We start from the raw sequence: 22,470 nt of genomic DNA on the forward strand, positions 1-22,470 counted from the left end.
TGGGTTCAAACTGGTGACCTCGGGGTCTCGAACCTGGGTCTTCCGCATCCCAGTCCAACGCTCTATCCACTGCGCCACCGCCTGGTCAGGCCAGAGTGGACTTTTTGAACACCTCTGACAATCCAATATGGAGTCACTGTCAGCCATGACAGTTATGTCAAGGGCTATGTCAAGACTGAGGTAATGGGATATAACAGAAATGCCCTTATGAGGGCCTGGAATGCCCAAAACCATGAATCTGAACACTTGGATGAGAACTTCAATCTGGACACTGATATGAGTGGAATCTCCACTCCTGGTGGGCTATAAGAACTCAGCTCTGACCACCCAATGCTCAAGCTTGGCTGTATCATAGGTCAAACTCAGAGCCCAGCTGGACTTCTAGTCCACTGAATATGAGCTTCCACTGTAGCCTCCTGGCTTGAGACGGACACCCACCTCTCCATCTGCAGAGGCTGCTGGTAACAGGGACTTTGCGGGGAATGCTACCCTGCATGTGACTCTATTGGCTAATTGGGGAGGTCTTCCCTAATAAACCTGGCATTATAGAACGACAAATATGTGTGAATGACTCCTGTTGGGGACGCTCACTTGCTTAAGACACAAGATAATTTGACAAACACATGCAGGTAAAGCAGACACAACATAAACTGCATGGAATCTTTCCCAACAGACCTGACAAAAGGATGAATTTTTTCACTTAGGTGAACTTTCTTCTTAATGTCTTGACCACCCTGAAAAATAAACATAAAAAAAATGTGTTATAAAGATATTAATTAAATTCTGTCAAAGTATAGAAGCATATAGACTATTTTATATAGTCTCAATTCTTGTAACTTTCTAGGTTAACTTTACTTGACTTAATTGAATCAGAAAAGTAAACAACTCATCTTCCTTTTCCACAAAGTATACTTACAGCAAAATATGAAATATCTTTAAAAAATATAGCTACTATATTGCCTGACCTGTGGTGGTGCAGTGGATAAAGCATTGACCTGGAATGCTGAGGTTGCCAGTTCGAAACCCTAGGCTCGCCTGGTCAAGGCACATGTGGGAGTTGACGTTTCCTGCTCCTCCCTCCCTTCTCTTTCTCTCTCCCCCCTCTAATGAATAAATAAAATCTTAAAATATATATATATAGTTACTATAATTTTAATTGATCTGGTAAGATCACCTTCTCTGGAAAGTGCATGCTATAAAAGATAGTTTAATTTTGTTACTAAACATACCAGACTTGGTAACAACCAGAAAAAAAGGAAATATAAATTATCATTAAGATCTTACCTTTACAAGACTCAAATACTCCACTATCCCAGACCGCACTGCAGAGGACAACTTTCTAACTGATTCATCACAGACCCAACAATGAACACCTCTTCTTCCAGAATACACCCAGAGGCGATGCTTAAATCCAAAATCCTCTGAGGAGGGAAGACAGAATAGGTCAGGGGTCCCCAAACTATTTACACAGGGGGCCAGTTCACTGTCCCTCAGACCTATGGAAGGCCGGACTATAAAAAAAACTATGAACAAAATCCTTATGCACACTGCACATATCTTATTTTAAAGTAAAAAAACAAAACGGGAACAAATACAATATTTAAAATAAAGAACAAGTAAATTTAAATCAACAAACTGACCAGTATTTCAATGGAAACTATGGGCCTGCTTTTGGCTAATGAGATGGTCAATGTCCGGTTCCATATTTGTCACTTCTAGCCCTAACAAGTGATATGATGCGCTTACAGAGCCGTGACGCGTGCATCCCGTGTCACCGGAAGTAGTACTGTACGTGAGCACCACCACATACAGTACTCCAGGAGCACAGGATGCATCCACATCCTGTGCTCCTCTCACTGACCACCAATGAAAGAGGTGCCCCTTCTGGAAGTGTGGCGGGGGCCGGATAAATGGCCTCAGGGGGCTGCATGCGGCCCGCGGAACGTAGTTTGGGGACACCTGAAATAGGTTTTAAAACAAATCTATAAACTCCTGGTTCTTGCTTACTTCTTTAGCTTCATTTTTTCCCTCTTATCCACATATACTCACCTTAACTAGACTAAGTTATTTGTGGTTTCCCTTGCCACCCTGCCTCATGCTCTTGCCTTTAAGACTTTATCTATCCTGGTCTCTCTGCCAAGAATTTCCTCCTACTCCAGCACTTTCATTTCTCTCCGTAACCAACTGCCATTTATCCTTAAAAACCCAGTCTAGGGATATTAAAGAAACTAACAGCGTGCGGAGGACCCGGGTTCGATTCCCGGCCAGGGCACATAGGAGAAGCGCCCATTTGCTTCTCCACCCCTCCGCCGCGCTTTCCTCTCTGTCTCTCTCTTCCCCTCCCGCAGCCAAGGCTCCATTGGAGCAAAAGATGGCCCGGGCGCTGGGCATGGCTCTGTGGCCTCTGCCTCAGGCGCTAGAGTGGCTCTGGTCGCAATATGGCGACGCCCAGGATGGGCAGAGCATCGCCCCCTGGTGGGCAGAGCACCGCCCCTGGTGGGCGTGCCGGGTGGATCCCGGTCGGGCGCATGCGGGAGTCTGTCTGACTGTCTCTCCCTGTTTCCAGCTTCAGAAAAATGGAAAAAAAAAAAAAAAAAAAAAAAAAAGAAACTAACAAACTTAAAGTGCTTTAGTAGCTGGCACATAATAAGCTCCCTATGTAGATCAACTATTTTATTATCATCCTTATCATCACCTCTCCTAGGAAGACTTTTCTGATCCAATTTTTTCCCGTTTCTGTATGTACTGCAGCTGTTTTATATTCCTATAGTACCCTGTGCATACTACTTAACACAAAGGTAATCCTCAATTTTTTCATTTGTCTTCTTCTTAGACTGCTTAGCCTACTTGAGGTAAGAATTGTTCTCTTTCATACTTCTCTCATTTAGGATAGTACCTAGCACATAGAGCAGCCCAACGGAATTGGGAAAAACTCACTGGTTTGATCACAGCTTTCATAAAATTTAAACTTTAACTTTATTAAAATCTTTTATTTTTCTATTATATGCTTTAAAGAAACATGTTAAGACATTTATGGAATTTGATTATAAAATGGTATAGATAGATTAATATTAAGAGGAAAACAGATTCTTGCATTCAACTTTACTCCAACACTGCTAATACTTGCCCTTCAATGCTCGGTCAATGATGCGTATGGCCATCGTCATGAGGGTCCAGCACTTACAACATATGTCTGCAGAACTGGAGCAGAGTCATCATTACTTACTGTCAATGATAACACCCATCCTACCAACAAGTCCTATGGTGCTTACCTACAACATCTCCGCACATCATCGTAGTCTGTCATGTCAATGTCAAACACCAGTTCTTTTTCCTGAGCCTGGAAAGCTCCCAGCTTCACTGTATTATGTTGATTGGGCTACAAATATAAAATATCAATCAGTTTCTAGAAGAGCTGCCACGCTGCCAAATATGCTTATTTTCTAGCCACACAAAAAAAGTAGCCAAAGTAAATTGAAAAAACCCTATAATGCCACGTTGATGTCAATTTATTAATTCAGATCCTATATATCCAGAATTAATGACAGTGTAACTTTCATCTACTTAAAACAGGGTTGATAAATATAAATTATTATCAGTTTTTTTCCAGTTCTACTGAGAAACAATTGACATATAATAATAAATATTTGTTGCTCAATAGAAATCATAGTAAAGCTTTTTTAGGTTTTAGAGAAAAGAACATATAATTAATGCTCTATTACAAGATGTTCTTAGAGACCTTCATTTGTTGCTGGACATATAACAAAAATGTACTTAAAATTTTTCAATAATTCGGCCCTGGCCGGTTGGCTCAGTGGTAGAGCATTGGCCCAGCATATGGACATCCTGGGTTCGATTCCCAGTCAAGGCACACAGGAGAAGTGGCCAACTGCTTCTCCACCCCAGACTCTCCCCTCTCTCTTTTGCCTTCCCACAGCTATGGCTCGGTTGTAGCAAGTTGGCCCCAGGTGCTGAGGATGGCTCCATGACCTCGCCTCAGGTACTAAAATAGCTTGGTTGCTGAGTAGTGGAGCAAAGGCCCCAGGTGGGCAAAGCGTTGCCTGGTAGGGGGTTTGTAGGGTGGATCCCAGTTGAGGCGCATGCCAGAGTCAGCCTTTCTGTCTCCCTGTTTCTCACTTAAGAAGAAGAAAAAAATTTTTTTCAATAATTCAAAAGGATCTTCCCAATTAGTCTGAACTGAGCCTTTGGCTCAGGCTGTTAAGTAGCCTCCTCCTTTGAGGTTATGGATTACACAAGGTAAAGAAGGCTGACAATACAGATACTTATTTTGTTCCACCCAAACCTGCACAAAAATGAGTTGTTTTTTTTTTTAAAGGAAGATATAAGCCTTTAAAAAAATAAAAGTGCCTGACCAGGCAGGGCCGCAGTAGATAGAGCGACAGACTAGGATGCTGAGGACCCAGGTTCAAAACCCAAGGTCAGGCCCTGGCTGGTTGGCTCAGCGGTAGAGCGTCGGCCTGGCGTGCGGGGGACCCGGGTTCGATTCCCGGCCAGGGCACATAGGAGAAGCGCCCATTTGCTTCTCCACCCCCACCCCCTCCTTCCTCTCTGTCTCTCTCTTCCCCTCCCGCAGCCAAGGCTCCATTGGAGCAAAGATGGCCTGGGCGCTGGGGCTGGCTCCTTGGCCTCTGCCCCAGGCACTAGAGTGGCTCTGGTTGTGGCAGAGTGACGCCCCGGAGGGGCAGAGCATCGCCCCCTCGTGGGCAGAGCGTCGCCCCTGGTGGGCGTGCCGGTGGATCCCGGTCGGGCGCATGTAGGAGTCTGTCTGACTATCTCTCCTCGTTTCCAGCTTCAGAAAAATACAAAAAAACAAACAAACAAAAAAAAAACACAAAAAAACCCAAGGTCACCTGCTTGAGCACAGGCTCATCTGGCTTGAGCGTGGGATCATAGACAAGACCCCACAGTCACTGGCTTGAGCAAGGGGTCACTCGGTCTGCTGGAACCCCCTGGTCAAGGCACATATGAGAAAGCAATCAACGAACAACTAAGGAGCCGCAATGAAGAATTGATGTTTCTCATCTCTCTCCCTTCCTGTCTGTCTGTCCCTCTCTCTGTTACACACACACACACACACACACACACACACACACACACACACAGGTAGGTAGGTAGATAGATAGATAGATAGATAGATAGAAGACAACATCACCATGGTTTTTACAAACAGGACCATAAAAACTGAATCTTAAGTTCTCAGTAAGGAAAGACTTGTACTTCTGGTGTGACTAGGCGGTGGCGCAGTGGATGGAGTGTCGGATTGGGATATGGAGGACCCAGGTTCAAGACCCGGAGGTCGCCAGCTTGAGCGCGGGCTCATCTGGTTTGAGCAAAGCTCACCAGCTTGAGCCCAAGGTCACTGGCTCGAGCAAGGGGTCATTCGGTCTGCTGAAGGCCTGCGGTCAAGGCACATATGAGAAAGCAATCAATGAACAACTAAGGAGCTGCAATAAAAGAATTGATGTTTCTAATCCTCTCCCTTCCTGTCTGTCTATTCCTCTCTCTGACTCTGTCTCTGCCACCAAAAAAAAAAAAAGATGATTTATACTTCTGAATCTCCAAAAGGCTCAGAAATAGGTGACAAAGGGTATCTCTGGAGTGAGCTGAGTGTGTGTGTGGTGGGTAAGCTGAGATTAAAAATAGGATTGGTTAAAAATCTGTGGAGTTGGTTTCCCAGATTCCTACACTTCCTCTGTAGAGGAAGGTGACTATGCTTCCATTTCCCTGGCAAAGATGGCTGAATTATCAGGAGATCATTAAACAGAGGGTCTTTGGACTGGGCAGGACAACAGGCACAATTAAAGATTGTATTGTATTGATATTTAGGGGATTAATTAGACAACTACATGTGGAATACTTAGACCATCTCTCTCCTTCACTTCTTTTAAAAACACTCAACAATTAGTTAAGCATAAAGGTAGAATGAAGACATTTTCCAAGTACAGAAGGTATGAAATATCTTGTCTTCCATGTACTTTCTCAGGAAGCTCCTGTAGAGTGTGCTCCGTCAAAACAAGGGAGTAGCCTGACCAGGCGATGGCACAATGGATAGAGCGTCGGACTGGGATGTGGAAGGACCCAGGTTCGAGACCCTGATGTTGCCAGCTTGAGCGTGAGCTCATCTGGCTTGAGCAAAAAGCTCACCAGCTTGGACCCAAGGTCGCTGGCTTGAGCAAGGGGTTACTCCGTCTGCTGAAGGCTCACAGTCAAGGCACATATGAAAAAGCAATCAATGAACAACTAAGGTGTCGCAACGAAAAACTGATGATTGATGCTTCTCATCTCCCTCTGTTCCTGTCTGTCTGTTCCTATCTATCCCTCTCTGTATCTGTAAAAAACAAAAACAAAAACAACAAGGGAGTAAATCAGGCCCTGGCCAGTTGGATCAGTGGTAGAGTGTTGGCCTGGAGTGTGGATGTCCTGGGTTTGGTTCCTGGTCAGAGCACACAGAAGAGATCATCTGCTTCTCCACCCCTCCCTCTCCTCTCTCTCTTCCCCTCAGCATCCATGGTATGATTGATTCAAGTGCATTGGCTCCAGGTGCTGAGGATGGCTCTGTGGAGTTCCAGCCTCAGGTGCTAAAAATAGCTCAGTTTGTGAGCATGGCCCTAGATTGGGGGTTGCTGGGTGGATCCCTGTCGGGGCACATGTGAGAGTCTATCCCTCTATCTCCCCTCTTCTCATTTGGACTGTAAGAACAACAAACAAAAAACAAGGAAGTAAACCAAAAAAGAAAACAAAGGCTCTGGCCTAACCAGGGGCTAGCATGATGGATAGAGCAACAGCCTGGGACATTGAAGACCCAGGTCCAAAATCCCAAGGCCATTGGCTTGAGCACACCAGCTTGAGCGTGGGATCATAGACATGACTTCATGGTCATGGGCTTGAGTCCGAAGGTCACTGGCTTGGCTGGAACCCCCATACCCTGGTCAAGGCACATATAAAAAAACAATCACTGAACAACCAAAGTGCCACAACTATGAGCTGATGCTTCTCACCTCTCTCCTTTCCTGTTTGTCCCTCTCTCTTTAACCCCCCCCCAAAAAAACAAAAAGAAACAAACAAAACAAAAAACCTCAAAGGATCTGAAAAACACAACAAAACATAGGATCTGGGCAACAATGGATCCAACATATGAGATATATGAAAAGAAATCAAGGTGATTATAAGATAAGATCACATTTATTCATCAGTCCAGTTTGGAGATCAGTCTGCAGGAGAAATTTTTTTCAGAATTGAGATAGACAAACTACCTGATGGGTCTGAATACACCAGGAGATTTAGACAGCTGGCAGTTTCAGGATGAACTTGTATCTAATATATATATATATATATTTTTAATTTTCTGAAGCTGGAAACGGGGAGAGACAGTCAGACTCCCGCATGCGCCCGACAGGGATCCACCCGGCATGCCCACCAGGGGCATCGCTCTGCCGCGACCAGAGCCACTCTAGCGCCTGGGGCAGAGGCCAAGGAGCCATCCCCAGCGCCCGGGCCATCTTTGCTCCAATGGAGCCTTGGCTGCGGGAGGGGAAGATAGAGACAGAGAGGAAGGAGGGGGGGGGTGGAGAAGCAAATGGGCGCCTCTCCTACGTGCCCTGGCCAGGAATCGAACCCGGGTCCCCCGCACGCCAGGCCGACGCTCTACCGCTGAGCCAACCGGCCAGGGCCTGTATCTAATTTTTAACCTAATAAACATATTAGGAGCATGTGGGAATGGGAAAGTTGTATGTGTAGTGAGGTATCAGAAAGGTAAAAAAAAAAAAGCTAAATCTTCATTTGCCAGAGTGGATAGTCAGCAGATACTGCTTAAAATAAAAAATGGAATATAAGTATGTTATGTAGAGACAGGGAGGCAAATACCTTAAGAATCAGCTAGAAGAGAGTGGTTGTGTCTGGGGAGCATAACCAGGTGGAAGTTACAGACCTTTTTTCCAAGTAAGTTCTATAAACTATGTGCATACACAACTGATAAAACTCACAAGAAAAAAAGTCTATAAATGGCTCACTCTTGGCCCAATAAAAAAGAGGTATTTTCCCCATTTGGTGTTAGAGGGGACTAGTAACACACTGGCCTTTTTAAAAATACTTGTTGTTAAAAGAATTTATTTTTAGAGAGATAAAGAGAAAGAGGGAGGAGGAGCAGGAAGCATTAACTTGTAGTATATTGCTCACAAAAATTAGGTGATATTTCAAAACAAATATGAAGTGATAGAAAATGCACTATACACAAGGCTGAAAGTACTGGAGTATCTGCACGTTCCCTGGTCCCCTCATTTTTGTGAACAGTGTTGTTGCTTTTCATCTGGGCCTTGACTGGGTAAGCCTAGGGTTTTGAATCAGCAACCTCAGCATTCCAGGTCAATGCTTTATCCACTGTGCCACCACAGGTCAGGCAAAAAGATTTCAGTTTTAATTTTTTTTTTTTTTTTTTTAAACAGAGAGATGAGAAGCGTCAATCATTAGTTTTTCTTTGCAGGTTGCAACACCTTAGTTGTTCATTGATTGCTTTCTCATATGTGCCTTGACCGTGGGCCTTCAGCAGACTGAGTAACCCCTTGCTCGAGCCAGAGACCTTGGGCTCAAGCTGGTGAGCTTTTTTTGCTCAAACCAGATGAGCCCTTGCTCAAGCCAGCGACCTCGGGGTCTCGAACCTGGGTCTTTCGCATCCCAGTCCTATGCTCTATCCACTGCGCCACCGCCCGGTCAGGCAAGATTTCAGTTTTAATTTCTACCTCTCAAGAATAAACTGCTCCAAAGCATTTTTCCTGCCTGCTCCCCCCCCCCCCCACTGATTTTGAGAGAGCTGAAGGAAGGTCAGGGAGGGGGAGGGAGAGGGGGAGATAGAGAGAGAGAGAGAGAAAAGCATCAACTTGTGGTTTTACTTGGTTGCACAATCACTGATTGCTTTTCATATGTGCCCTGACTGGGGTTCGAGCAGGTGCCCTCAGGATCCAGCCAGCGACCTCAGTGCTTGGAGAAGATGCTCTATCCATGTGCCACCAACCAGGGCCCTGCCTGCCTTTCTACCCCAACTTCTCTCCTTCCACTGGAATTTAAGAGTCAGAAAACCTGGGTTAAGGTCCCAGCTCTACCATTTAGAAATTGCATGATCTAAGAAAAAATTATTTAGGTTCACCAGGACTGTTTTCTCCTTCGTAAACAGAACAGTGAGAATTGATATAAAAAACAAGTTAAAGAATATATGAAAAAAGCTCCATACAAACGCTATTATCCTCTGGGTATATTTTTCCTTCCCTGTGTGCAGTTTTAAGGAGGATGAAGTGCAACTTTGGTTTGTTTATTCACTCAACAAATATGTGTGGTGTACTGTCAGGCACTATTATTCTAGGTACTTAGAATACAGCACTGGAAGGGGGATAGGAGAGATGGAAGGTTGCAGTAGACCTTACTGAGTAAAAACTTGAAGGATGTGAGGGAAAGAACCAAGATATCTGGGAAAATGGGTTCTAGGCAGTGAAACTGCTTGAGCAAGGTCAGTGTGGCAGGGGTTGGGTGAGTTAGGGGGAGAGAGGGTCTTTTACTCTGAGTGAATGGGTAGCCACTGGAAAATGGTTTTAAGCAGAGGAATCAACAGGCTCCGACTTGTTTTAAAAGGATCACTGACTGTTGTATTGAGATTAGACTCTAGAATCCATAGGAGCAAATTATTTGAAAGTTTTAATAGTCATTCAGATAAAAAATGATGATGATTATTAATAGCACTAGTTGGATTTTAGATATTATTCTGGTAGAGATTTCCTAATAGAACAGATATAGGAATGTGAGAAGAATAAAGAATAACTCCAATGCTGGGAGATAATGTAATTCTCTTTTAATTACCTTCCTTACCATGCCAACTTCCTCATTTAGTCTTTTAGCCAGATATTCAATTTTTTTGTCCTAGTGAGAATACAACCAATTCATTTACTTATGATTTCCAGTCAGTGATGTAGAATGTCAACAAACAAAAAAATTTTACAATCTACTTGCAAAAACAGTTAAAGAATGGTTCTTTAACCAGAATAAACTCTAAAAATTAAAACACTGGGGTTTTTGGTATATAAAACAAACCAACAAAATACATAAAAAACTGATTTCTTACTCTGTGGGAATATACTGCGCCTATATCAATCTTGTATGGATTCATTTTCTGCATCTCCTTTTCCAGATCACTCTGGTTGTTGAAGGATTGGTAACGAATGTAAATATCATCTTTCAGTGTGAATGAAAATTCACGGTGTTGAAAATAATTCTTTATCACTGCAAAATAAATGTGCATTTAAAAATTAACATGGAATTTTATTCAGTTCAGGGCCTTATAACCATTGACCAATGAGAAGATATTTTTCATAAGCCCCTTGTGCCCAGCACTGTGCTACATGTGAAAAAAGACAAGACCTACTCCCAGTGGTGGGATTCAGCTGGTTCACATCAGTTTGGTAGAACCAATACCTAAGTTTTTACTGAGTTTGGCAAACCGGTTGTTAAAATGGCACTTGTAATCAGGGTTCTCTTTAAGGTGGTCCTCTGGGCAGCCAACCAATGTGGAAATCACAAATTTACATTCCTTACTTTTTAAAAAAAAATATTTTTGATGTTTATTTTATTGATTTTAGAAAAAGAGGAAGGGAAGGGGAAGACAGAGAAAGAGAGAGGGGAACATCTATCTGTTCCTGTATGTGCCCTGACCAGGGATCGAACCAGTAACCTCTGTGCTTCAGGACAGTGCTCTAACCCAGTGGTCCCCAACCCCCAAGCTGCGGACCGGTACCGGTCCGTTGGCCATTTGGTACTGGTCCGCAGAGAAAGAATAAATAACTTACATTATTTCCATTTTATTTATATTTAAGTCTAAGTTAAACATTGAATGTTTTATTTTTAAGAAATGACCAGATTCCCTGTTACATCCGTCTAAGACTCACTCTTGACGCCTGTCTCGGTCACGTGATACATTTATCCGTCCCACCCTAAAGGCTGGTCCGTGAAAATATTTTCTGACATTAAACTGGTCCGTGGCCCAAAAAAGGTTGGGGACCACTGACCTAACCAACCAAGCTATGTGGCCAGGGCTCCTTACCCTTTTATAACGTTCATCTGCGCAACAGCACGTTCTAAGCGCCCGTAGTAATGTTTTTTCTGTCCACAGGTGAAAAAAATTTGACGGAATTATGGATGGAATATTTATTTCATAAAACTCACTATAACTTTGATGAAATACCAAATTTTAATTCCCTCGCATTTCTTACTTCAGTAAGAAACATATAATGTAAAGAGAAAAGTGCCAAACAACCAGGGGGTGACAAGCTGTCATTGGAAATACCTTAAATAACACTTTTATTATTTTTTGTCAGGTATTATTTAATATTTTTGATTAATATTTTAAAACTCTTAAAATCTAGTTTTGTGTACCTCTTTTACTATTTGTATTTAAGTATTAAATGCATGAAATAATGAACTACCTTTTAGGTCAGGGGTCCGGAACCTTTTTGGCTGAGAGAGCCAGGAACGCCACATATTTTAAAATGTAATTCCATGAGAGCCATACAATCACCCGTGTACATTACACATTATCCAATAAAAATGTGGTGTTGTCCCGGAGGACAGCTGTGATTGGCTCCAGCCACCCGCAACCATGAACATGAGTGGTAGGAAATGAATGGATTGTAATACATGAGAAGGTTTTATATTTTTAACATTTTTTTTTATTAAAGATTTGTCTGCGAGCCAGATGCAGCCATCAGAAGAGCCACATCTGGCTCGCGAGCCATAGGTTCCCGACCCCTGCTTTAGATAAAACGATCATTAGGACAGAGAACCAGTGGTTAAATTATTTGAATCCCACAACTGCCTACTCCCTAATTTGAAGGGGCTTGTCCCACAACATCTCACAGGAAAAAGAATAAGAAAAAAGATGCAGAGATATTTTAAACATATATGTATAACACCACTTCCGTCTCCTCCGCGGGCACTAATCAATTCAGCTGTAACAAGGTAAGGACCTCTATTCTTCGGGAGATGCCCCTGTCCCAGATGCGGATCATGCCGCTGCAGCTTCATTCTACAACCCGGTCACCGCTTGGCTCCCGCCCCCCAGCAGGTAAACCCGGCACCGAGTGTGAGTTCGACCATAGTGGTAGGTACGGCGGCTCTGCCCTTCATTGTGTGGCCTGGCAGCACTCTGGTCATCTACCCACCCTCCATCCATTTACTTTGTAGAGGTAGGAGTCGGAAGGGCTCAAGATAACCGCGTGAAGGCGCCCAGTCCCACGCTGGGGGCACCTCTTCTTGTTGTCACCCCCAAAGTAAAGTACCCACCCGGAACCTGTCCACGTTCCCTGCCTGACCCAGCCCGCTCCCCACCGTCATCACCTCCGCCATAGTTGAGCCAGCGATAGTACTGGGCGTAGGGAAAGAGCCTCCGGTAATAAATCTTAAGCAGTTCGGGAAGCTCAGCTGGGTCCAACGCCTCCATGGTGCACCGTACTTCACCCACTGCAAGAATTGGCGGGAAGCTAACGGAAACCTCAGTCAATGCGCAGGCGCCCTTTGGCGGAGGCTGGGTCTGCAGCAGGGGTCGCTGGGAATTGTAGTTCTCACTGGGGGTTTGGCTCGGGGCGTGGGAGGTGCTCCCGCTGTCTCCGCCCACCCTCTTCAACCCAGGGTCCTCTGCTCCAGTGGTCCCCAACCCCGGTCCGTGGGCCATTTGGTACCGGTCCACAGAGAAAGAATAAATAACTTACATTATTTCCGTTTTATTTACATTTAAGTCTGAACGATGTTTTATTTTTTAAAAATGACCAGATTACCTCTGTTACATCTGTCTAAGGCTCACTCTTGACGCTTGTCTCGGTCATGTGATACATTTATCCGTCCCACCCTAAAGGCCTGTCCGTGAAAATATTTTCTGACATTAAACCGGTCCGTGGCCCAAAAAAGGTTGGGGACCACTGCTCTGCTCAAGGTGGGCAGGGGGAGGCCGCGCCCATTTCAGGAAACTTGTCTGCGGAAAGGTGAGCTCTTCAGCATATGGACTTCAGTTATCATGATGAAGTAAAAAAAAGATGTTCACTAACTTATGACTATTATAGAAATAACATTTGAACAAGGTTAACCAGTATCTTTTTAAAAGGGTTTGGAAATTAGTTCTTAGAAGTACTAGGTGTAATATGTGGAATTGTCAACCAAATGAGAAAACCAAAGGCTATTTATTCAGAGCTTGCTACTATATAGCTAGGGGGTCAGTCACCGTTTCTTGCATTTTGGCAGAGGCTCAAAGGCAGATAGAGGCGTGGGAAAGCTTTATGGCAGAAAAAAGGAGAAGGTTTCTAGTGTGCCCTGATTCAAGGTTGTTTGCACGGGGAAGCTGTAGTTGGCTAACGAGCAAGAGGGCATCCTATGGGGTTTGGTTAGGAGCGCCTATTGGCTTTCTCCGGTTGGTCTTAAGTTGGAAGTGAGGACAAAAATTAGGGAAGCTGCCAGTTATTAATTAGGTTCTGGCCATCTTTGGCCAATTGTTCCAGAGGTTATTGTTTAAATTCCTGGACTATTACGAGAGACAGAGGTCTGATTTATAGCAGCTTGGCTTCCTGGGCTATTTATTATAGATAATGAGGTTGGTTTCTTGGGTAGGCTTCTTAAGGTTGTGGGTCATAGTTCTGTTTTTATATATAGTCTGGCTATTGTTTGTATATTCATTCTCTCAAATAGAAGACACAGGAATGCTAACACCTGAATTAGAGAAAGCTTGCAGAATCATGGAGCGCTTTACAAGTAGGAAAGGAGCCTGTGTGCTATTGATGTGCAGATCTGTCAGTCAGTCTTACCTAGTAAAGATATACCTCATTGTAAATGTGGACTGGGGGTCGGTTTTAAATGTCATTTTAAAACCATTGTTTTTATGAATTTTAGTTTCATAATAATAGTAGGAGAGCAAGGAGGGAATAGGCTGTGGTAAGTTATTATTAGCCTAATCTTGAAAATGATTATGGTCCCTCAGCTCCCGGGTGGCAGTGTGGTAAAAAAATGGTTCTGGGAAGATCATACTTACTTGAATATTCCTAGAAACCTGGTTTCATGAATAAATCTTAGTTGGATTTCACAATCCCTAGGTATTCTGTTTTGGGTAGGGTGGATTTCATTGGTGGGAAGGTCTTCACTACGATAAAAGTAACAAGAGTGCTCTCCCTATAGAGTGCTCTTTTACAGAAACATGTTCCCCTGGACTTTTTAATGAGGGTTTCTTAGTTTCCTCATTGTTGCTTTTAAGAACTTACTTCTTTGGGCTACTTGGGAATCCCTTATTTAAATTTCAGGAACACTAGGAGTGCAGCACTGTAAGGAGCTAAGACATAAGGGAAGAAAACAAAAGAAGTCTTATTTATTGAGTTCCTACTGTATGCTCTCTTTATTCAACATTAGCTCTCACCAGGAAAAAGGAAAATAAAGGTTTTCATTTATATAGCACTTGGCATCCGTCAAGTACCATCTTAAGAATTTAAGAATTGCCTGACCAGGCGGTTGCATAGTGGTTAGAGCATCGGACTGGGATGCGGAGGACCCAGGTTTGAGACCCCGAGGTTGCCAGCTTGAGTGCAGGCTCATCTGGCTTAAGCAAAAAGCTCACCAGCTTGGACCCAAGGTCGCTGGCTTGAGCAAGGGGTTACTCAGCCTGCTGAAGGCCCGTGGTCAAGGCACATATAAGAAAGCAATCAATGAACAACTAAGGTGTCGCAACGAAAAACTGATGATTGATGCTTCTCATCTCTCTCCATTCCTGTCTGTCTGTCCCAATCTACCCCTCTCTCTGACTCTCTGTCCCTGTAAAAAAAAAAAAAAAGAATTTAAGAATTTATTCCTCATAAGAACCCTATGTGGTCTGTACAAATATCCCTATTTTACAGGTGGGGAAGTAGGCAGAGAACTGAAGTAATTTGTCCAAGTTCACAGCTAGTAAGTGGGAGTCAGGCAGTCTGGCTCTAGGGTCTCTGAATTTAATCCCTAAATTACATGCTCAGTCTCCTCTAGAAGGGGTTGTTGTGAGGGTTAAATGAGGTAAAAGTGCTTGGCACTTCATTGTCCAGAACTACACAACGTGAGAAAGCTATTATTCTGTGAAAGTGCTCTGGTATAGAAGCTTTAATCCCAAGTGCCACTGAGAGGCAGTATTGCCATTCAGTTGTTTTCCCTTTGTGCTTCTTCCACATACAGTAAGTTCCTGAGTTACAAATGTACAATACAACTCATACTTAGGAATGGAGCTGCATAGGGCTATTGGTAATCAACTGCAGTTGGACATCAGTGAAAGTGAGATCACAGAGTTACTTAACTCCCATGGCAAAGGACTAACCAATGAAGACCTTAAGGCAGTGGTCCCCAACCTTTTTTGGGCCACGGACCGGTTTAATGTCAGAAAATATTTTCATGGACCGGCCTTTAGGGTGGGATGGATAAATATATCACGTGACCGAGACAAGCGTCAAGAGTGAGTCTTAGACGAATGTAACAGAGGGAATCTGGTCATTTTTTAAAAATAAAACATTGTTCAGACTTAAATATAAATAAAACGGAAATAATGTAAGTTATTTATTCTTTCTCTGTGGACTTGTACCAAATGGCCCACGGACCGATACCGGTCTGCGGCCCGGGTGTTGGGGACCACTGCGTTAAGGAACTAGAGCCGTAGATGATAGCATTTAGGGAAGAGAATAGAGACCTAGAAACTCCAGAACTGGAAATGTTTTCTACAAAAGAGTTAGCTGATGATTTTTGTCTCACCCAAGTACTGATACATAGAGGTTCCCCAAGATTTACCGTACAGTTACTGAAGGCCTGAGATGCTACAGGGCCATTTCTGATGAGAAAAAGAAAAGCTCCGTACAACCTCCCATGACCTCCAAGAAGTCAGTTTCTTGTCATCTAATAGCAGAATCAAACCCTGACTCTCTAACACCATTCTCATCCTTTCCAGCAAGTCCATCCTCTTCTGCATTATCCAAGATTGTTTAAGGTTGTATTTGAAAATATTTAAGTATTTATATAAACAGAAAGATAAAAATAAATACTATGTTAAGACAGTCATCTAAGTTGTATTATTTATTTATTTATTTATTTATTGTATTTTTCTGAAGCTAGAAACGGGGAGAGACAGTCAGACAGACTCCTGCATGCGCCCGACCGGGATCCACCCGGCACGCCCACCAGGGGGCGACGCTCTGCCCACCAGGGGGCGATGCTCTGCCCCTCCGGGGGTCGCTCTGCCGGGACCAGAGCCACTCCAGCGCCTGGGGCAGAGGCCAAGGAGCCATCCCCAGTGCCTGGGCCATCTTTGCTCCAATGGAGCCTCGGCTGCGGGAGGGGAAGAGAGAGACAGAGAGGAAGGAGAGGGGGAGGGGTGGAGAAGCAGATGGGCGCTTCTCCTGTGTGCCCTGGCTGGGAATCGAATCCGGGACCTCTGCACGCCAGGCTGATGCTCTACCACTGAGCCAACCGGCCAGGGCCCTAAGTTGTATTTAATAGGTAAATGTACCTGTTACAACTTACATGTAAGTTCAACGTAAGAACAAACCTACAGTACCTATCTTGTTTGTAACCTGGGGACTGCCTGTATTCCTTCCATCTATCTGATCATTAACATGAATGGGGTTTTAAGCTACATGTATGCGAGTAGCTGGTCTTCCAAGAATTGGTAAACAGCCTGCAGAAGATGGAGTCAGTGTGGACAGGTCAGTTACGTCAGGTCTGGCCATGCATGACTAAGGGAAACAGGCCGAGGATGGTACACATGCATGCCCACCTTATAGAACTGGTAATGTAATCCCCACTTTTTGTAATCATGGCTTGGTGCTACTTTTGTATGATTTTACTATGAAACGTCTGCACACTGCGTCAATCTTCTGTTGTTGCTGCCGCCGTACGGCACCTGGCTGCCTCTGCTAATAAAGTAGTACAGTATATCCTATCTGCCCAAAGTTCCTTGTGTCTCAGTTCCTCGGCTCCTCAAATGGTGGTATATCTTTTGTTAAAGTGTTAGACTTGCAGAAAGTGTTTTATTTTATTTATGCATATGTATATAGTAAAAGTACTAAAGTGTTTATGAGAGTGATAAGCACCAGATTGCTGATGGTAATTACTTTTAAGGATTGAGGAAAGGTCTATTGCAGATATGTCAATTGAAGTACTGTTGCATTTCTTAAGCTGAGTGTTAAATACATGGTGGTGTTAATTAATATTCTCAATGCTATTTTATTAGAATCAAATATTTAATAACTGAAATAAAAATTTTAAAAGTGTTATAGTCTGTAATGTCAAACTATAAGGATTATTTCTTTTTTCTTTTTTTTTACAGAGGCAGAGATAGACAGGGACAGACAGACAGGAACGGAGAGAGATGAGAAGCATCAATCATCAGTTTCTCGTTGCGCGTTGCGACTTCTTAGTTGTTCATTGATTGCTTTCTCACATGTGCCTTGACCGTGGGCCTTCAGCAGACCGAGCAACCCCCTGCTGGAGCCAGGGACTTTGGGTCCAAGCTGGTGAGCTCTTTGCTCAAGCCAGATGAGCCCGCGCTCAAGCTGGTGACCTCGGGGTCTCGAACCTGGGTCCTGGGTCCTTCCGCATCCCAGTCCGACGCTCTATCCACTGCGCCACCACCTGGTCAGGTTATAAGGACTATTTCTTGAAACACCTTTTACTATGTCTTATGCATAGTAAATAGTCAAAAGGCATTTATTGAATGTAAAAAAATAAACATTTTTTCAATGGGGAGTAGTAATTTGAATCTACTTTTCTATGTTCTCATTTTAGTGGATACTGTAAGAAATTTTATTTTGACCAAACACTGCTTTAAAAATTTTGCTCAAGTAGATCTAGTAGGAAGACCTCTTTATCCTGCCAACTGATGTAGGTAAAATGCAGAATGTTTAGAGGGCATCAGTATTACCAAATAGCTTAGTGTCTGGGAAGGAAATTAATGAATGTATCAATAAAATTAATCTCTTGGACCTTACAAGTAGTAGTCACTCAGTAAGTATTTGCAGAATGAAGCAAATACAGGACATAAAAATTATGTGAAGATGGACTAAAGTCTATACTTACCTCATTTTCTTTATTTCCCCATGTATAAGGCGCACACTTTTCTGAAAAATTTGGGGTCTAAAAACTGGGTGTGTCTTATACAATGGTTCTAGATTTTTTTTTTTTTTTTTACAGGGACAGAGAGTGAGTCAGAGAGAGAGGGATAGACAGGGACAGACAGACAGGAATGGAGAGAGATGAGAAGCATCAATCATCAGTTTTTCGTTGTGACACCTTAGTTGTTCATTGATTGCTTTCTCATGGGCCTTGACCGTGGGCCTTCAGCAGACCGAGTAACCCCTTGAATCTATGTAAGCACAATAAGTTAAAATCAATAAAAAATTTTAAAAAAAGCAAGAGGAATCAAAGTAGGCAAAACAAGATCATATTTTTTAGGAATACAATCATAGGTAGTTCTATACAGTCTTACTTATATGTGGAATCTTAAGAAACAAAACAAAAACAAAAAACTGAACTCATATATAAAGAGATCAGATTGAGGGTTGCCAGAGGTGGGGGATAGGTTGTGGACAAAATGTGTGAAGGTGACCAAAATGTACAAATTTCCAGTTATAAAATAAGTCACAGGAATATAATGTACAAAATGTTGATAATAGTTAACAATATTGTGTTGTATATTTGAAAGTTGCTAAGAGAGCAAATTTAAAGTTCTCATCACAAGAAAAACAACTGTTACTACTCATGGTGATAATTCTATTTCTTTTTTTTTTATTTATTCATTTTAGAGAGGAGAGAAAGGGAGAGAGAGAGACATAGAGGGAGAGAGAGAGGAGAGAGAGACAGAGAGAGAAGGTGGGGAGGAGCTGGAAGCATCAACTCCCATATGTGCCTTGACCAGGCAAGCCCAGGGTTTCGAACCGGCGACCTCAGCATTTCCAGGTCGACGCTTTATCTACTGCGCCACCACAGGTCAGGCCTCATGGTGATAATTTTGTAAAATATGTAAGTATCAAATCATGTTATGCACCTGAAACTAATATAATGTTATATATCAATTATATCTCAATTTTGTAAGAGAAAAGAAAATTATAAATAAACTAAAAGGAAATCATTTTAACGAAAGTTCTAGACTGTCAAATGAAGAAGGTTTATATTGAGGTGTCGATGTTCCTTATGTTGACCAAAGTGGAAGTTACAAGGGTATTCATTTTATAATTATTTATTAAATTTCTACATATACGTTTATGCATGTCTTCATACGTACATTGTATTTCACAGTAAAAGTAATGTTAAAAATTAAAGGAAATAAATAAATACTTCAACTAACTACAGGATTTCTTTTTAGGGTGATGAGAATGTTCTCAAATTAGACAGTGATGATGGCTACACGGCTCTGTGAATATACTAAATATCACTAAATTGTACCATTTAAATGAGTGAATTTTATAGCATGTGAATTATATTTCAATAAAACTGTTTAGCCTGACCAGGTGGTGGCACAGTGTATAGAGCGTCAGACTGGGATGCGGAGGACCCAGGTTCGAGACCCCGAGGTCACCAGCTTCAGCGTGGGCTCATCTGCTTTGAGCAAGGCTCACCAGATTGAGCCCAAGGTCGCTGGCTCAAGCAAGGGGTCACTCGGTCTGCTATAGCCCTCCGGTAAAGGCACATATGAGAAATCAATCAATGAACACCTAAGGAGCCACATGAAGAATTGATGTTTCTCATCTCTCTCCCTTCCTGTCTGTCCCTATCTGTCCCTCTCTCTGACTCTCTCTGTCTCTGCCACACACACAAACTTTAAAAAGTACTTCAACATAGCAGAACACCCTTCCTCCCTTTCCTGCCTGATGTTAGTTAGATGTTAGAAATGTGTGAGCCTTTGTAAATCAATTTGTGCCCTACATTTTTAACTTTTTGTAAATGAGCCTAAGTTTTTATGGGATTTTGCTCAAAATCAGAAATCTTTATTCAAAATTCAACAAATGGAACACCATGTTGGAGCTTTTAGTAAACTGCAATTATTGAAAACAAACATTGTAAACAGCATGGCATCTAAATTCATTCACATAATACAAGAGAGAAACAGACAAATTAACAATGCAAACCCAAAAAGTGTATAAGGTTTTATTTTGAAATTCTATAACTCAAAATCACATTTTGGACTGTATGGATTTATGGAAAGACTCTTCCATGGCACTCTTGTTTTTATATTTTATAACCATTTTTTATTATTATTAAAATGATATAATTTTTTTATTTTTAATAGGTTAATGCAACTAAATAGCAATGGTGTATATATGTATATATATACATACACAATAATATATATGTATATATTATATATATACAATAATATATATATTTTTTACAAGCCAGCCTCTCCACTTCTATTGTTAAGTGTAATCATCTATAGCAAACTCTCTTATTTTCTTGGATGATCAAATATTCATTTACATGTAATTATAATTTTGACACTACCTGATTTTCCACTGAGGAAAGATGAGTGAAGGCATCAACTTCTCTGACCACCTTGGTCGGTAAGTAGTGGGCTTCGGATCCTGGGACTCTGTTACCCACCCTCCGCTCACTCCAAGCAGCCCCCCACCCCCCACCTTGCAGTCTGCTGCCACCTGAGTCCAGCAGCTTTGTGTTTGGCCCTTTGAGGCCAGGTGGAAAATCAGGCAGCCCCTACCTTCATCAGGACTTAATTCCTTGGCCTAGATTGGATCTTAGTTGAAAAGCCCTTTCAGGAGGTAGGTATGGAGTGAGAAGGGAGAAACAGAGCCACCGAGCACAGCTTGAGGACTTCAGGGGTGGCAGGCGCAGCAGCTGTGACATGTGGGTGAGGACCTGGCCCTCCGTGCTGGGCCTTGAGAAATCCAGGCGCCTTCGGCTCCTGTGCGCCTCCACTCAGGTGTGTGGTTACTGTGGGCATGCCTTGCCCAACATCAAGTCTCCAGAGCTCCAAGAGAAGATGGCGTACCTGGATCAGTAGCCCCACCGTTCTTCTGGAGGATGAGGGGGCGCGCGGGGGAGCGCTCTGCAGCCTCTAGGGCTGAGATACGCTGCGACTTTCCCTCTGCCCCTTGCTGTGTGCCATGTTTCCTGGTTGCTGCAGAGGGATGGCTGCATCCTCCATACCGTCTGGAGCTTTCATGACATCACCTGTTCTGTTGGCTGCTGGCATTGCGCCCGTGAAGCCGACTGGTCTTGTTCAAAGCCTGGCAGTGTTGTTTTCTCAGAACACTTAGGCAGGAGCAAGAAACAGTTCTGATAGGTCATCCCCTTTGCCCCTCCCAGCCCTGAAACCCAGCTCGGGGCCCCGCCCCCCAGGAAAGGCTTTGGTGGAGAATCTCTGTATGAAGGCTGTCTACCAATCCCTAGGTAAGCCCAGGATGGTTGCTGGCTATCAGGATGGAGAGCTGGGGGGGGGGGGGGGGGGATGAACAGTGCGGTGAGGGGATGGGGTTTCACCTGCCATCTCTGCAGTCTGAGGACTGAGGGAGGGAAAGAGACACAGCAGAAATGTATGTCAGGAAGGTAGGTTAAGCCAGAGCCCCAGCCCTTCCCATCCAGGCCGGGCCATCAGGCACCAGAACGATTTTGCCAGCATAGTGCGCCTGGACCAGCGGTACGCCTGTCCACCGGTCCTGGCACAGCTGCCAGCGTGAATTCGAGGCTGTGTTGAAGTCAAAGCCACCTTTGGCCCCGCCTTTGCTGCTCTATGGGAGGGCAGTCCTGCCCCCCCCCCCCCAACTCCCACCATGACCCCCATCTAGTGTCTCATTGTCTTTCCTAGTCTCCCAGTTTCATCACAAGTCCGGCCTTTCCTGAGGGACAGCTGCACCGTCTGGACTGCAGACCCGCTCCTTTCTGGACTGGCTGGGCCGCCAGGATCCAGGAAGAGGTGCCGAAGCCAAAAGGCAAAATTATGTGAATTTTGACCTCCTTGGGCCCATCCCAGGGCAGTTCCCCTCCCCGAAATGGCATCGTCCTCCTTGGTCCCCATAGCCCAGCCCAGCTCCCTGCCCCATGTCCTGGCAGCCTGGATGGTGGCTGTGGGAGCTGCACCCACCCCCCAGCATCTGTCCTTGCTCAGCCTTCTCAGAGCTGAGATGGCACAGGCCTCTCCTGCCCGTCCCTTTTCTCGCTAAAATGAGCTCTTCTAGACCTTCATTCACCCTCTCCTCAAAATTAAGAACGTTCCCCACTCCCAGGCCCCCACTCTGGGAAGGCCCCTCCCCGCCCCTGCCCTGCCATAGCCCTCCACAGCCTGTCCAGGTCCTGCGCCTCTCCCTCTGTGCCACCTGTGCAAACTGCAGACACCTCTTCCCCTGACGTCAGCAATTACAGCAGGGCCAGTAGGGTCTCAGCAGGACTATTTTAGGTAGGGGCCTGGGTTCACTGGGC

The 22,470-nt window shown here is 43.8% G+C and overlaps 2 protein-coding genes and 1 long non-coding RNA gene across 5 annotated transcripts in view; 1 reads left to right on the forward strand and 2 right to left on the reverse strand.

Annotated features, from left to right (window-relative positions):
* PRIM1 (DNA primase subunit 1) overlaps nucleotides 1-12,524 on the reverse strand; it is a 32,326-nt gene extending 19,802 nt beyond the window's left edge. For all 3 annotated transcript variants that reach the window (XM_066369823.1, XM_066369824.1, XM_066369821.1), the window contains exons 1-6: nucleotides 12,394-12,524; nucleotides 10,127-10,284; nucleotides 3,273-3,379; nucleotides 3,128-3,201; nucleotides 1,285-1,421; nucleotides 676-734 (exon numbers count right to left, since the gene is read on the reverse strand). In XM_066369823.1, the coding sequence (XP_066225920.1) occupies nucleotides 676-734; nucleotides 1,285-1,421; nucleotides 3,128-3,201; nucleotides 3,273-3,379; nucleotides 10,127-10,284; nucleotides 12,394-12,496 (638 nt within the window). In that variant the 5' untranslated portion in view covers nucleotides 12,497-12,524. The remainder of the gene's footprint in view (nucleotides 1-675; nucleotides 735-1,284; nucleotides 1,422-3,127; nucleotides 3,202-3,272; nucleotides 3,380-10,126; nucleotides 10,285-12,393) is intronic.
* LOC136395310 (uncharacterized) overlaps nucleotides 1-21,893 on the forward strand; it is a 48,333-nt gene extending 26,440 nt beyond the window's left edge. The window contains exons 2-4 of the long non-coding RNA XR_010749309.1: nucleotides 3,938-4,000; nucleotides 21,361-21,444; nucleotides 21,860-21,893. This is a non-coding gene — a long non-coding RNA (uncharacterized lncRNA). The remainder of the gene's footprint in view (nucleotides 1-3,937; nucleotides 4,001-21,360; nucleotides 21,445-21,859) is intronic.
* The window catches only part of NACA (nascent polypeptide associated complex subunit alpha), a 337,284-nt gene that overhangs the window by 35,360 nt on the left and 279,454 nt on the right, over nucleotides 1-22,470 (reverse strand). The window lies entirely within an intron of this gene.

This window comes from Saccopteryx leptura, chromosome 2 (genome assembly GCF_036850995.1).
Source record: "Saccopteryx leptura isolate mSacLep1 chromosome 2, mSacLep1_pri_phased_curated, whole genome shotgun sequence".
Lineage (NCBI taxonomy): Eukaryota > Metazoa > Chordata > Mammalia > Chiroptera > Emballonuridae > Saccopteryx > Saccopteryx leptura.